This window comes from Scyliorhinus torazame, chromosome 21, assembly GCF_047496885.1.
Source record: "Scyliorhinus torazame isolate Kashiwa2021f chromosome 21, sScyTor2.1, whole genome shotgun sequence".
NCBI classification, from domain to species: domain Eukaryota; kingdom Metazoa; phylum Chordata; class Chondrichthyes; order Carcharhiniformes; family Scyliorhinidae; genus Scyliorhinus; species Scyliorhinus torazame.
Window position 1 is genome coordinate 76,213,294 of NC_092727.1, and position 16,557 is coordinate 76,229,850.

At 49.2% G+C, this 16,557-nt stretch overlaps 1 protein-coding gene across 3 annotated transcripts in view; it reads left to right on the forward strand.

Annotated features, from left to right (window-relative positions):
• The window catches only part of LOC140398358 (nuclear factor 7, brain-like), a 162,123-nt gene that overhangs the window by 132,768 nt on the left and 12,798 nt on the right, over window positions 1-16,557 (forward strand). For 2 of the 3 annotated variants that reach the window (XM_072486949.1, XM_072486948.1), the window contains exons 3-4: window positions 10,305-10,400; window positions 12,678-12,911. In XM_072486949.1, coding sequence (XP_072343050.1) covers window positions 10,305-10,400; window positions 12,678-12,911 — 330 coding nt within the window. The remainder of the gene's footprint in view (window positions 1-10,304; window positions 10,401-12,677; window positions 12,912-16,557) is intronic. The other variant, XM_072486951.1, reaches the window with a different exon arrangement.

Sequence of the window (16,557 nt, forward strand, 5' to 3'; positions counted from 1 at the left end):
CTATCGAACATGAAAGCAACCGACATTTGGTCAGTGAGGAGAGTGAATCTCCTGCCGGCCAAGTAATGCCTCCAATGTCGCACAGCTTCTACTATGGCTTGGGCCTCCTTTTCAACTGAGTGGCGGATTTCGGAAGCATGGAGGGTACGTGAGAAGAAGGCCACGGGTCTGCCCGCTTGGTTGAGGGTGGCCGCCAGAGCTACATCAGACGCGTCGCTCTCGACCTGGAAGGGGAGGGACTCGTCAATGGCGTGCATCGTGGCCTTTGCAATGTCTGCTTTGATGCGGCTGAAGGCCTGGCGGGCCTCTATCAACAGTGGAAAAGCTGTCGATTGGATCAGGGGATGGGCCTTGTCCGCATAGTTGGGGACCCACTGGGCATAGTAAGAGAAAAACCCTAGGCAGCGCTTCAGGTCCTCAGAGCAGTGAGGGAGGGGGAACGCCATAAGGGGGCGCATGCGTTCAGGGTCGGGGCCTATACCTCCATTTCGCACTACGTAGCCGAGGATGGCTAGGCGGTCGATGCTAAACACGTATTTATCCTTGTTGTATGTAAGGTTAAGGATCTTTGCGGTCTGGAAGAATTTTCGGAGGTTGGTGTCGTGGTCCTGCTGGTCGTGGCCGCAGATGGTGACATTATTGAGATACGGGAATGTTGCCCGTAAACCGTACCGGTCAACCATTCGGTCCATCTCGCGCTGGAAGACTGAGACCCCGTTGGTGACACCGAAGGGAACCCTTAAGAAGTGATAGAGCCGCCCATCTGCCTCGAAGGCAGTATATTTGCGGTCACTAGTGCGGATGGGGAGCTGGTGGTAGGCGGACTTAAGACCCACCATGGAGAAGACCTTGTAATGCGCGATCCTGTTTACCAGGTCGGATATGCGGGGGAGAGGGTACGCGTCCAGCTGCGTAAACCTGTTGATGGTCTGACTGTAGTCGATGACCATCCTATGCTTCTCCCCGGTCTTTACCACCACTACTTGAGCTCTCCAGGGACTGTTGCTAGCTTCAATGATTCCTTCCCTCAGTAGCCTTTGGACCTCTGACCTAATAAAGATCCGATCCTGAGCACTGTACCGTCTGCTCCTGGTGGCGACGGGTTTGCAATCCGGGGTGAGGTTCGCAAACAGGGAAGGCGGATCGACCTTGAGGGTCGCGAAACTGCAGACAGTGAGGAGGGGTATAGGGCCGCCGAATTTGAAAGTTAGACTTTGGAGATTACACTGGAAGTCTAAACTTAGGAGTGTGGCCGCGCAGAGGTGGGGAAGGACGTAGAGCAGGTCATTTTTAAACTCCCTTCCCTGGACTGTGAGGTTTGCTGCACAAAACCCCTTTATCTCTACTGAGTGGGAACCGGAGGCCAGAGAGATTTTTTTTTGATTAACGGGGTGGACGAGGAGAGAACAGCGCCTTACCGTGTCGGGGTGTATGAAGCTCTCCGTGCTCCCAGAGATGATTAAGCAGGACGTCTCGTGCCCGTTGATTAGTACAGTTGTTGTAGCAGTTGAGAGTGTTCGAGGCCGGGACTGATCCAGGGTCACCGAGGCTAATCTCAGCAGTTGAGTGTTCTCTTCGGGCGGTGTGTGGTCAGCCGAGCTGGGGTCCTGGTAGTCCATCCAAGATGGCGGCTCCCATTGGTCGCACATGGCTGAGGGTGCACAAAATGGCAACAGCCATCCATCGAACGTGGCGTCCGCAGGACAATATGGCGGCACCCGGGGGCCGCACGTGGCCCTGGAGTAGGAAGATGGCAGCGCCCGATGGCCGCATGGGGACCGTGGAGAGGTTTGTGGTGGCGGTCCGCATTCGCCGCCGGAGACCGTGGCGATCGCACTGGCCTGGCATACCACACAAAGTGGCCCTTTTTACCGCATCCCTTGCAGGTGAATGTGCGGGCCGGGCAGCGCTGCCGGGGGTGCTTGATCTGCCCGCAAAAGTAGCAGGAGGGCCCCCCTGGGGTTGCTAGGCTGCCTTGCAGCACAAGCTGCAAGATGTAAGATGGGTAATAGAGGGTTATGGGCCAAGTGCGGGCAACTGGGACTAGCTTAATGGTAAAAAACTGGGCGGCATGGACTGGTTGGGCCGAAGGGCCTGTTTCCATGCTGTAAACTTCTATGATTCTATGATTCTAAGCTTGTGGGAGAATGGGGGATGTCTCGGGGTCGGTTGTGGAGGGGTTCCAAGGTGCCCAGGGGCCTGCTGCGCGGTCGGGAACGTAAGCTCGGGCGTTTCTGGAGGCGACATCCAGGGAGCCTGCAAGGGCCCGGGCCTCCTTGAGGCCTCGGGTGTCTTTTTCCAGCAATCTCTGGTGGATTCGGGAGGACAGCATACCTGCCACGAAAGCGTCCCGGATCAAGAGTTCTGTGTGGTCACTTGCCGAAACTTGCGGGCAGCTGCAGTTTCTCCCCAACACCAGGAGCGCACGGTAGAATTCTTCCAGCGATTGCCTTGGGATTTGCCGCCTCGTTGCTAGCAGATGTCAGGCGTAGACCTGGTTTACCGGGCAAATATAATGTCCTTTTAGCAGCTCTATTGCTGCCTCGAAGTCTTCCGCTTCTTCGATGAGGGTGTAAATTTCCGGGCTCACCCTCGAGTGCAGGACTTGCATTTTCTGTTCTCCCATGGGTGTGTTTTCGGTCGTTCCGAGATATCCTTTAAAACACGCCAGCCAGTGCTTGAAGATTGCTGCTGAGTTCACCGCGTGGGGGCTGAGTTGCTGACACTCCGGCTTGATTCGGAGCTCCATCCTTTTAAATCTAGCTTATTAAATTGATGCATGATCAATGACCACTAAAGCGAGGTTGTAGTCCAACTGAAGGCTTTAATAAACTAGATGTTTCCCCCAGCAGCTCAGGTACTGGGGGGGAAGGCTGCTGGGGCGGCACAGGCTCTGATACCCCGCCTAGCAGGGCGGAGCTACCATACAGCTTGACCAATAGGAACATACAATATCTACCAATGGTGTTCCAGCATTACCAGGTACCGTAATACCTCTACACAGACTACCACAGTGGTGAATGTATTATGGCAGCCATTCACCACTATATTGCATTGTACTATGTTGTTGCCCTTGTGGGCTCCACCTATGGACCATTGTATTGTATTACACCGCTTTGTATCATGTTGGTGCCCTTGTGGGCTCTACCCCTGGCTCCGCCCCCTTGAGGGGAGGTATATAGAGCTGCTGCCCTGCAGTCGGCTCTCAATGCCGAGCAGTCGCAGGCAGGCACAGTTCTAGCTGATTAAAGCCACAGTTCACTTCAACTCTCTGTCTCATGTGAATTGATGGTCGCATCAATGGGACATCAAAATCAATAAGAAATGTTATAGTTATATAAAGGGAAAACGGGTAGTGATGAACAATGTAGGCCCACTAAAAGCTGAAAATTGAGATATTGTCATTGGAAACGGGGAAATGGCAGTCATGTTGAACGATTACTTTGCCTCAGCATTTCCAGTTGAAAAGGAGGATAACTTGCCAGAAGTCCCAAAAAAATTGATAGTCGATAAACAGCAGGGACTTAATACAATTAACCTAAGTACCGCATCGGTAACCACAAAATTAATCAAACTGAAGAGTGACAAATCCCCAGGACATGATGGTGTCCATCCAAGTGTGTTAAAGGAAGTATGGGAGCATATTGCAGATACCCTTAATATAGGGCGCGATCTTCCCAAGAGGGAACAAAGTCCCAGCGTGTTTCCAGGCACTCGCAATGTCGGAAAATGGCTATTTAACGCGACTCGCTTTGAATAAGGGACCGAAAAGGCTGAACGTGCAGATGAGACCACACGTAGCCTTGTTTTTTACAACGGGGAGCTCTGCTCGTCAGAACTCCCCGTTCTAGCGAGACACAGGGCTCCATTTTTAAATGATGTCCCAATCTCCGAGGCCCACAAAAAAATCCCCGACCTCCCCCACAGCCCAAACACAACATGGGAGGGTCCCCCACCCCACTGGGCAACCCTAGCCTGACCACACATGTGCAAAAAATGTCAGCTTGTGACCTTGGCAGTGCCACCTGGACACCTTGGCATTGCCAGGCTGGCATCCAGGTGGCACTGCCAGGGTACCAAGGTGGCACCAGCAGTGCCAAGGCACCATTCCATCCAAAGAGCATGCAGCTGGGGGCCTCCGATCTCCTTGGATACCCCCACGTCTGCCGTTCCATCTGGTCCTCGTTTGCAGGGACCAGTACCGACCAACGCTCGCCCATGATCCCCAAGGCAAATGATTGAATCCCAAATTCTCAGGTACCTTGGGAATGTAAGGCTTACTGCCTCGCTCTAATATGCAGATTTGCCAAAATGTGATCCCACTCATTGTGGGCATGATTCCCTTTGCAACATTTCTTGAATTTGTATTGAATCTCGCGGGGCGTTGCGAGCCGGGTAGATCCCGGGAGCGGGTTCTCCTGGTTTTTTCAGACCATGCTACACCGCAGAAGATGCTTTTCCGGTGCAGTGTGGCCGGAAGATCATGCCCCTAATCTTTCAGATTTCCCTAGATTCAGGAGTAGTCCCTCTGGATTGAAAAATGTCACTCCGCTTAGAAGAGTCAAAGGAGGAAATGAGGGAATTACTGATCGGTTAGCTGAACATCTGTAGTGGGGAAATTGCTGGAGTCTAGAATCAGGGATGGGGTAACTGAGCACATTGAAAAATTTGGGTTGATCAGGGATTCATGAAGGAAAGGTCATGCCTGACTAATCTTATTGAATTTTTTCAAGAGGTGATTAAGGTAGTGGAAAAGGGAATATCTATGGATGTTATTTGTATCGACATCCAGAGCCATTTGATAAAGTCCCACAGAAAAGACTTAAACTAAGGTGGAAGCCCACATAATTGAGGGTAAATTATTGGCATGGTTAGGAAATTGGTTGAGTGGCAGAAGACAGAGAGTGGAGATAATGAGTAATTACTCTAATTGGCAGGAGGTGACTAGTTGTGTACCACAGGGATCTGTGTTGGGGCCTCAATTATTCACATTATTCATTAATGGCTTGGATGATGGCATAGAAAGTCATATATACAAATTAGTTGATGATACAAAGTTAGGTGGCATTGTCGACAGTCAAGATGATCGCATAAAATTGTAAGGAGATAATGACAGACCTGGTGAATGAGAAAAATTGTGCCAGATGGAATTCAATGTAAGCAAGTGTGAGGTTATCCATTTTGGACTAAAAAAGGATAGAGCAGAGTACTTAGTACTTTCTAAATGGAAAGAGGTTGGGTACAGTGGGTGTCCTAAGAGACTTGGGAGTTTAGGTTCATAGATCCTTTAAAATGCCACGAACAAGTGCAGGAAATAATCAAAAAGGCTAATGGAATGCCAGCCTTTATATCTAGGAGATTGGAATTTAATGACACAGGGGCTATGCCACAATTATACAAAACCCTGGTTAGACCCCACTTGGAGTACAGCGAGCAGTTCTGGGCACCACACCTTAGGAAAGATATTTTGGCTTTGGAGGGAGTGGAACTGAAAAATGATATCTGGAATGCAGGGGTTAAGTTACAAAGAGAGATTGCACAAATTAGGCCTGTTTTTGTTAGAATTTAGAAGGTTAAGGGGTGATCGGATCGAAGTAGTCAAGATATTAACAGGAAAAGACAGAGTAGATAAAGATAAATTATTTCCACTGGTTGGAGATTCTAAAACTAGGGGACATCGTCGACAAATTAGGGCTAGACTGTTCAGGAGAGATGTTCGGAAGCACTTCTTCACTCAAAGGATGGTAGAGGTTTGAACTCTCTTCCCCAAATGGCTAATGAAGCTCGAACAGTTGTTAATTTCAAATCTGAGATAAATATATTTTTGTTAAGCAAAGATATTAAGGGATATAGGTCAAATATGGAGGTAGACCACAGATCAGCCACAATCTCATTAAATGGCAGACAGGCTCGAGGGGATGAATGGCCTACTCCTATTCCAGTGTTGCTATGTTCCCGATTCCTCAGTCCTTCAATCCACCTTCTCCCGAGCGTTCCACTCTTTCCCACTACCAGATCTCCCCCTCCTCCCTCCGAGGGTTCTACCAGCATCACCACTGCGTGTTAGCTCTGGTTTAGTAGTATGAGATGGTCTTGTCCACAGGACAGAGGATAATGATGACTCGCTGTGAGATGACCCCTGGTGCTCCTCATTGTTTGACAAAGTCTGATTCCTGCCTTTAGGATCCCCTTCCATTGTCCATCTTGGCAACCCTTGCATGTTTGTTGGCCAATCCATCTCAAGGTTCCATATATCCTTTGGGGGGGGGGGGGGAGAACTGTTGGTTCCATGAGATGGTGCACAGCTAGAGCGCACTCACTGGGTCAGCAGTCATAACAGTCGGGCTCATATCCCTGGCCCTGTGCCCTGCCACTTATCTCCGAGGATGACACCATGTGGGACGTTCATGTGTCATGGGAGGCCTGCTCCTCCCCATCCTCCAAAATATGCAACCCCTAACGACCCCCCCTCACCCCCACCCCATCTGGCACATTCTCCACACCCAGCCCATCCCGAACACCTAGCATACAAAGGTTAGACTGTTGGTGCAAAAGTATTTAAGGTTGAATTGATGTGCCTTAGCTCCTAACTATCGACTATGTGCTACACCCATGCCAACTGAAGTGTTATCTAACCTTCTTACCTATGTGGCCTATTGTTTCTTCTAGGCATAACCCCAGACAGCACGACAGAAGTGGAGGAAGCCTGCTGCGTGCCTCGTCTTCTGACCTGTGGTGTCCTTGGTGGCCATCCTCTGGAGGGCCTATGCCTGGATGAGCCCGGTTGACTTTTGGGTGCCATAGGTGCTGATGTACCACCCTGTTCAACCTGCTGCCCATAAGATGTGCCAGTGTCAGGTGGGGGGATTTGACAGGGCTGGGGTGTTCCAGAATCTCCTCAGCGAGAAGCATCAGCATGGGCCGCTTCATTTTCGCCTCTCTTGGGGTGCGTATGGCCCCTGGCCTACTCCCTGGGAAGGAGGTGATGCCAGAATGAGCTTCAACAGTTTCGCAGTCACCTGCCGCTGCCAGTCCTGGAGGCGCGCACTCGTCTGAGCCATAGTCTCAATGCCCTCAGCCATGGAGCACTGAGACTGGGACATGTCCCTCACTTCCTCAGTCATGCCTCTCTGAGATTGGGCCACATCCCTCTGTGACTGGCCCAGGACAATCAGCGCTTGACCAATATTCTTGATGCCCTCGGCCATGACCCTTTGAGACTGGGCCAAGCTCTGGTGCACCGCAGAAATGTCCATGTTTCAAATGTCATAGGCCTGGTACATGGCTGTCTGTGACTGAGGTCTCATGTCCTGAGCCTCAGCCATCAACGTCACAGTGTGCCCCAAGCCTTAGACGTCCTGACCTATGGCTCTGACTTCTTGCCTCGAGGCTTCCAATGCGGACACCACACATTGTCGGCGCCATCTATTGCACCTGCAGAAGCTGGAAAGTTGCTGACACCCCTTCCTGTAAATTCCTGGCTCTGTGTCTGCATCTCCACAGTGATGGGAATCATACTTTCCAGAAGCGCGACACCTGTCTGGACTACAGCTGTTGCCTGTGATCGGGCAGCCCCTGAACCATCTGCTCCCTCAAGAGCCCCTGCCACCGCCTTATGTGATGCAGTATATGTGCAGTACTCAGCAGAAACTGACCCAAGAGCCTCTTCACTAAAATGTCCCACCGAGGTGATAGTCTGTACGATGGTGGAGGGTGGAGGTGACAAGAAGCTGGTGTCTTCCCCGGACTGATGCTCCAGGATGTGCTGGGGATATGGCTGGGGGGACAGCGACTCCGGACTGCCCGGCTTCGTCTGATTGTGATCCTGCAAGAGAAAAGACAAGAGACATGGCGAGATCTTGGGAAGGAGTGGCCTGTGGGGAAGGGGTGACTCATTTACTATCGGGACATCAGTGTTGCACTGGGCTCTCATTTGTTCCCCGCATGCCGACTTCTGTGTCAGCCACTGCCCTTTCCTCGGCCTCACCTGCTAGCTGCATTGCCCTCTTCTTGGCTGCGGTGTGGGCCCGCAGTTCAGGAATACCCCATCCAGTCTTTTGGCATTCGGGCCTATTATGGGCCTGCTTATCCCAGGAAACACAGAAAGGTGACAGTGAGATGCTGGGAGGTGAGTTCTGCGGTGTGGGGGGCGGGGGGGGTGGGGGGGGTGGGGGGGGGGGGGGCGTTTAGAGCTCGTGGCATGTGTGTGCAGGGCTCCTGGCCAAGAGGACAACACAGGTGTTGGGGTTTGGTGGAGGATGGGTTGTCAGGGACTTACAGGCAGGTGGGGCGTTGTTGCCCTCTGGGGGATTGGGGAGTGATGTGTGGAGTGAGGGGCAGGAGTAATGCCAGGGGCACAGAGGTGGTGACTCATCCTAGCTGCCCGGAGGAGGTCATTCATCTTCTTGCAGCACTGACCGCCTCTGCCACCCCCTCTCAGGTGCTGCTCACGATGGCGAGCCTGAGTCGACGCCCCACCCTGGGGAAGAATGTGACGACCCTCCTCTCCTCCACCGCGACCAGCATTCTGTCCACTCCACTTTCCTGAAAGCGGAGGGCGCTGTGCGCTGTGCCATCGTCTTGGCTGGAATGAGAGTGTGTAGTGAGTGGAGCTTTATAAGCAGCTCCAGCTTATCAAACTCTCCAGCACCCATTCCGACCCCAGTGAATCAGATGCCAGCGGGAATGGAAATTGTTCTGAATTCACCTGGGCTGAGTGCTGGCCATTAATATGTCCTGAATCGCTGAACGAATAGCGGCCCAATGGAAATGCAAATGACACACTATTCAGTTTGGCGGCAACATTAAGGGTGAGATTCTCTGCTTGCCGACGCCGAAAACGCATTCGGCGATCAGCCAGAGAATCTGGCAGTCCAGATCCGCACGCGGCCAGCGCCATGTTGTAAGGCGCGACTTTTTCATCATAAGATTGGACACATGCTCCGGACATAGCCTCAAAATCGGTGAATCCAGCCCTTAGTCTCCCAAATGGAGAATCTGTCCTCGATTTATGAAGTTCATAATTCAGAACATCCAGTTCACCGAAGATTACAGTGGCCTATAAACTTTAGGGTTTAGAAAACAGAGAGGGGTGATCTCATCTCATTGAAATGTATAAAACTGTTCAAGAGCTTCACAGGGTAAACTCTGAGAAACAAGTTTGCTGGCGGTAAAGCCTATCGAACTAGGGAGCATTGTCTCAAGGTAAGGAGTCAGCCATTGAAGACTGATATGAGGAGTCATTTCTTCATTCAGATACTAGCAAATCTTTCAGGGGGCTGTGGATGCTCAGTTAATGAATATGCTCACGACTGAAGGAACCAAGGGACCCATTCTTATTTCTTATCTTCCTATATTCTATAAGAACACCGAGAGTAAACCATTTAACCTCTCATACCTGTTTTGCCATTCTATGTAACCTAACTCCAAGGCATTGTATCCCCTGGTACCTTAAAGGCTGAAATGTTACAATACAGGATGCAGCTGGCAGGAAGAGAGGTGCATAATGATGGGTGGGATGGTTGGGGAGGGGGAATAGGGTGTGGGGGGTGGGGGAGGGGGGTTAGTCCATGTCCATTGCCTATCCTCCTCTTCTGGCATTCTACTAGCATCAGAGTAGGAGTTTGGTACCCCACCCAGCCTTGGGCTAATTGAGACATTTAGATGGCCAATTAATGGCCACTTCAGGGCCTTCCACCACAGCTGATAATTTACCAATATGGTGAATCCACTAGTCTGGGAGCTCAAGGTGAATCCTTCCTGTTCAGGCATCCTGTGCTCTCATTGGGATCCCCAATGGAAAGAGCCATCACCACTTGAACTCTGATTGACAGGACCCTTGCCCACACTGGGTCAGCTTGATTGGCCCGAGTGAGGTCCCTCCACTTACCTTGCACTATAGCCTCCTCCACTGATTCTCATGGGAGACTGACTCTCGTCCCTTCAGTTACTTATGTAGGCAAAAGTAATATGTCCAATCATTGCATCTTTTGTGAATTAAGCAAAAACAGGAGGGGGGGGGGGCAATAGTTCCCTGGTGCATTCTCCATGGCAATACCTCAACCATTCAGAGTCGACTTACCAGCCAAACAGCATTGTTTTCTCATGCAGTGTAAATAGTTGGCCCCTTTGAAAATTGACTTTCTTACAACGACCCTGAAGAAAATCGCAACTGCCGGAGAATTCTAGCCCTGGTCTTTCAATTCCTTTGATGTGGGTCCCTGGGACAGGAATTTATATTTTACGGACTATTTTCTAGACCAGTGAAGGCATTACTAAACTGCATGTTTTTTTGTTTCCTTCAGCATGAACTGGCTCTAATGGTGGAATCATTGAAAAAGAAGCACGTTCATCACCAAATAATAAAGGCTAACTATGAGGAGAATCTGACACAGTTGATGGTGCGTGAGTCTTGAACATGGTCATGATCCAACCCATGAAATTACTAACATGTAAAGCCAACCTTAATCAGGAGGTAGAACGTTCAACGGCACTCCAGGAGGGTGGACCATTGCTTGAGCTTCTCAGGCAGTGCTGGTGATAAATGAGATCCCTTGGTTCAGACACCAGTGTTTCATGCGTCCCCACACACTTTTTTTCTTCTAATAAATTTAGAGTACTCAATTTATTTTTTTCCGATTAAGGGGCAATTTAGCGTGGCCAATCCACCTAACCTGCACATCTTTTGGGTTGTAGGGGTGAAACTAATGCAGACATGGGGAGAATGTGCAAACTCCACACAGACAGTGACCCAGGGCCGGGATTCGAACCCGGGTCCTCAGCGCCGCAGTCCCAGTGTCACTGTGCCACATGCTGCCCTATCCTCACACACTTTGTTGAGTTACTCCACCAATCATTCTGTAGTTTCTGAGTTAGCTCTCTTCAGCCATCATATTTAACTGATTCTTACAAGCAGAAAACATCGAGTGTGTACAGCAGGCTTGAGGTAGATTGATGAGCAATTGTTATATGCTTTCAGTGCCGCTCTCAAATGATGTCCCTTTTGTGAGTAGTTAGTTGAAGAATCTTGTGAAGACTCCAGCTCCTGATTGCTAACTGGTGACTCGACTGGAGAATGTGGGTTAAAACAGAAAGTTCTGAAAATACTTAGGAGCATCTGTGGAGAGCGAAACACAGTGAGCATTTCAGATCTGTGACCTTTCATCAGAACTGAAGTAGTCAAAGATGCAACAGGTTTCAATAAAATACAGAGGCAGATAAAAAGGTGAATGGGGTGGAGGAGAATGGAAAGGACAAAAGGGAAGATCGGTGATGAGGCGGAAAGCAAGAAGGATGAAATGATGATGGCACAAGGCAAAAAGGGGCTCGCAATTGAGAAAGTGAAAAATTGAACAATGTGTCTAGAGGAGGTGTAAATGGCAACAGCAGAAACATTACCACATATTTTTGAAAAAGGTGGAAGTGGAGGTATGGTCGGAAATGATGAACAATTGAGTCTGCAAGGGTGCAAAGGTGAGGTGCTGTTTTGTTGAGCTCTATTGGGGTAGTGAAGAAGCTGCTGTTACACTGGGACTGGGGCAGAGGAATTAAAATGGAAAATAACCGGAAGCTGGAGAACGTGGATTTTGTGTGAGACTGAATACAAGGTCACGAGTGCATAGCCTCTCACCAATTAATAGTGGATGAACAGCGTCGCACAACAGGTACTGTTGTAACCTAGGCTCCCCACGTAACTATAATCACAGAACAAATACCAGACATTCAGCTGCAAGAGTTAAGGTTTGATGGCTATTCTTTAATTAATATTGAAAGAACCGTGCATTTATATAGCACCTTTTATGATTTATGATCATGCCAAACTGCTTTAGACCCAATTAAGTAACTTTAAATGTAAAGTGGCAAAATACAGCAGTCGAGTTGTACACAGCAAGGATCCACCATCTGCAATGTGATCATCAAAAGATTATGTATTCAAGTAATGTTGGTTGAAAGATAAATAATGGTGAGGACACAGGAGAGAAAGCAGAACCAAGCATTTACATTCCAGCTGATTAAACTCCAGGATATTGCTGTGACCAACCTTGGAGTAGTCATAGGGCATTATAAGTGGTGTTTTTAAACAAAAGTGTCCAAAGAATATTTCTTGTTAGTTATAAAAGTATTAGACATGAGGTAAAAATGGCTGTTTAGTTGACAGACAAGAATCATTTAATTGGGCCTTGCTCGGTCTGTTTTCTTCTGGTTTGGCTACTGGAAGATGATACGTCACAAGTTCAGCTCACCAATGAAAGGAAAATGTCGACAAAATGAATGGAGACATGGGACGGGATTCTCTGCCGGCGGGATGCTCCACAATGGGAAACCCCATTGACCGGCCGGCCTAACGGAGCATCCCATCAGCAGGGTGAGGCAGAAATGTGGTGCAGTGGGACAGAGAATCCCGCAGAAGAGCTCATGTAATGACACCGCCAGGAATATATCCAACCAGAATTGACAATCTTACTTTGCATCCAACTTACGGTTTCACCATGCTAGGGTGGTTCAATCAAAGCTCAGACCCACACTGGGAATTTAACCACAGAAGCTCCAAGCTCTTTTCACCTCTATCTTACTTTTGCATTCAACCCCTCCCCAATCCTTTGTTCATGCAGCATCTGCCTCCTTGTCCTCCTCCACCTCCTCAGGTTAACACTGTGTGTTGTGGTCCCTTCCTCTAGGATGAAGTATCATTGACAGAGCAGCGCATTGGAAGGGTCTTTGTGCATCTTCACGAGTACCTGAGACTGGAAGAGGAGAACATTATGCAGGAGCTTCACAATGACGCTTGGCAGCACTTCACAGTGCTGGAAGAAATCATCATGCAACTGGCTTTCGAATCCACTTCAATATCAGACACCATTCAATCAGTCAGTGAGGACCTTACTCAGGAAGATGCCATAATATTCCTAATGGTGAGGTATTTTATACCTAGTCAGATACATGGCAGACATCTATGTATCTAATATCACCCCCACCCTTGCCACATCGCTATCAACTGCTCATCTTCAATGGGAAATTGGTTGATGCTTGTGACTGTTGTGTGAATACAGGTGCGTGCTGGTGATTTTTGTTACCAGTGGCCTAACTGCAATCATAGGGCATGATTCTCCAAAAAGGGAACAAAGTCCCATAGACAACGCATTTAGCCACATGATTCCCGGCGCTCGTAGTGCTGAGAAACACATCTCACAACGTATAAGGAGCCTGAACGGGGAATGCCCTAATGTGGAGTGTGGAGAGTTCCGGTCGCCAGAATTCCCCAGTGCAGCAAGAGATCGGAGCACCATTTTTAAATGGCATCCCAAACATTATGGGAAGGTCTCTCCCACACCCACACAGGGGGCCCATACACACAAACCCCAAATATTCCAGTTTAGCACCTTGGCAGTGTCAGACTAGCACCTAGGTGGCACCAGCAGTGTTAGGGCACCACCTAAAGGGCATGCAGTTAGGGGCCTCCAACCCCTGGGAGACCCCCCCAGTGTCAGGGAAAAGACAAATGAAAGTCAGAGTTATCTGCACATGGGGAGTAGGGGAGTTAATTATTAAGAAACCATGCCTCACACTCCTCAAGCATGCAGCTCCACAAATACTGGAGCAGGCAGGGAGGAGAGACTGTTCCAATTTCCATTAGTGCGCCCTAGGTCTCTGCCCTTAGCCAGGGGGCAGGTGATGGTTTGTAAGTGTTCTATTCATCAGGCTGAATCTCACTTGAGAAACCAATTATATTTCAAAACAACAGTCTAGGGCTTAATATTGATTGGTTGTTGTTTATAAAATTCTTGACTTCAAAGGCACAGCTAGGCAAAGGTGAATGACAGAATTAGAGCCAGGATACCTGACCATCAGGAGCCACACACTGCTCCCTCAAAGCCCGACACCGATCCCTCAGGAAATACACACCGGTCTCTCAGGAACCCCATACCGGTCCCTCAGTAGTTCGACACTGTTCTCTCAGATGTTCTACACAGACCCGTCATGAGCCGTACACTGGTTCGTTAGAAATTCCACGCCAGTCCATTCTGAACCCTACACCAGTCTTTCATGAATCATTAGTAAATGCTGTATTTTTGAGATTTCCTTTTTAACTTTTCTGATCCTGCACGAATTCTACTTTCCACGAAAATGAAATCAAATATCATAAAGGACAAACCTAATAACGGGCGAGATTTACCAGCCTCGTCACACCTGACTTGGTGACGTGACAAGGCTGTTGAATCTCACGAGAGGCGCTTCTCGTGAGAATCGCGATACTTGAGACGTCTCGCGAGCTTCAACCGAACCTCGCGAAACGTCGCACTCTGCATCTCGCCCTCGCTGGGTGAGATCCAGCGTAGCATACTTAATTGAGCCATTAGGATTATTTAAATATGTCTGCAGTGGATTCTCCCGGTGTCCAGGAACTAACAGCCTCCCCAGCGAGGCCTCGACCAGCGCCATTTAGTTCTGGTCCACACAAACATGCACCAGTGTAATTGCACCTTTGTGGGGGGGGGACACTGCCTGGGTCCCTGGGTGGCACTTCCAGGGTGGCTGGAGCCATGCCAGGGTGCCAGGCTGGCAGTGCCAAGGTGCACAGGTGCCAGATTGGCCATGTCAGGGTCAAATCGGGGCACCTTGCTCTTAAGAGGTGGGGCCCGAGGACCCCAGAAGAGGCAAGTTGGGTAAAGTGGAGCAGGTCCAATGGGAAACAATGGGGCTGCCTTTAAAAATGGTGCCTCGATCCGCGAGTAGCCTTTGTGTGCTGGCGTGCTGGGCTCAGTCGGTGCAGGAAATTATGTATGTGTGTCCTCAAGGGGGTGTTCCTCGCCGAGGCCAAAAAAACACCAAAGTGTCATTGGATAGCGGGGTCTTTCTCGGCGCTGCAGGCGCTGAGAAACATTCCGCTACACGGAAACACTCCCAAAAGTGGACTCTGTTTTTTCCCGTTGAATCATGCCCAATGTTTCAAAGTCAGATGATCACCTCATTACTCAAAAAGGGAATTAAGCTGATACATATTTGAGATCGTTATGCTCAGTATCAGGCTTGATCAAGGGTGGTGTAGTGTTATAGTCACTGAACTAGTAGACCCAGGGTAATGTTCAAGGAACAGCAACTGCGTGTTCTTGATAAGTACGTTCCGGTCAGGCAGGGAGGAAGGCATCGAGCGAGGGAACCGTGGTTTACCAAAGAAGTGGAATCTCTTGTTAAGAGGAAGAAGGAGGCCTATGTGAAGATGAGGTGTGAAGTTTCAGTTGGGGCGCTTGATAGTTACAAGGTAGCGAGGAAGGATCTAAAGAGATAGCTAAGACAAGCAAAGAGGGGACATGAGAAGTATTTGGCAGGTAGGATCAAGGAAAACCCAAAAGCTTTCTATAGGTATGTCAGGAATAAAAGAATGACTAGAGTAAGAGTAGGGCCAGTCAAGGACAGGGATGGGAAGTTGTGTGTGGAGTCTGAAGAGATAGGCGAGATACTAAATGAATATTTTTCTTCAGTATTCACTCAGGAAAAAGAGAATGTTGTGGAGGAGAAGGCTGAGACCCAGGCTATTAGAATAGATGGCATTGAGGTACGCAGGGAAGAGGTGTTGGCAATTCTGGACAGGCTGAAAATAGATAAGTCCCCGGGGCCTGATGGGATTTATCCTAGGATTCTCTGGGAAGCCAGGGAAGAGATTGCTGAGCCTTTGGCTTTGATTTTTATGTCATCATTGGCTACAGGAATAGTGCCAGAGGACTGGAGGATAGCAAATGTGGTCCCTTTGTTCAAGAAGGGGAGTAGAGACAACCCCGGCAACTATAGACCGGTGAGCCTCACGTCTGTTGTGGGTAAAGTCTTGGAGGGGATTATAAGAGACAAGATTTATAATCATCTAGATAGGAATAATATGATTAGGGATAGTCAGCATGGCTTTGTGAAGGGGAGGTCATGCCTCACAAACCTTATCGAGTTCTTTGAGAAGGTGACTGAACAGGTAGACGAGGGTAGAGAAGTTGATGTGGTGTATATGGATTTCAGTAAAGCGTTTGATAAGGTTCCCCATGGTAGGCTATTGCAGAAAATACGGAGGCTGGGGATTGAGGGTGATTTAGAGATGTGGATCAGAAATTGGCTAGCTGAAAGAAGACAGAGGGTGGTGGTTGATGGGAAATGTTCAGAATGGAGTTCAGTGACAAGTGGCGTACCACAAGGATCTGTTCTGGGGCCGTTGCTGTTTGTCATTTTTATAAATGACCTAGAGGAGGGCGTAGAAGGGTGGGTGAGTAAATTTGCAGACGACACTAAAGTCGGTGGTGTTGTCGACATTGTGGAAGGATGTTGCAGGTCACAGAGGGACATAGATAAACTGCAGAGCTGGGCTGAGAGGTGGCAAATGGAGTTTAATGTAGAGAAGTGTGAGGTGATTCACTTTGGAAGGAATAACAGGAATGCGGAATATTTGGCTAATGGTAAAATTCTTGGAAGTGTGGATGAGCAGAGGGATCTCGGTGTCCATGTACATAGATCCCTGAAAGTTGCCACCCAGGTTGATAGGGTTGTGAAGAAGGCCTATGGTGTGTTGGCCTTTATTGG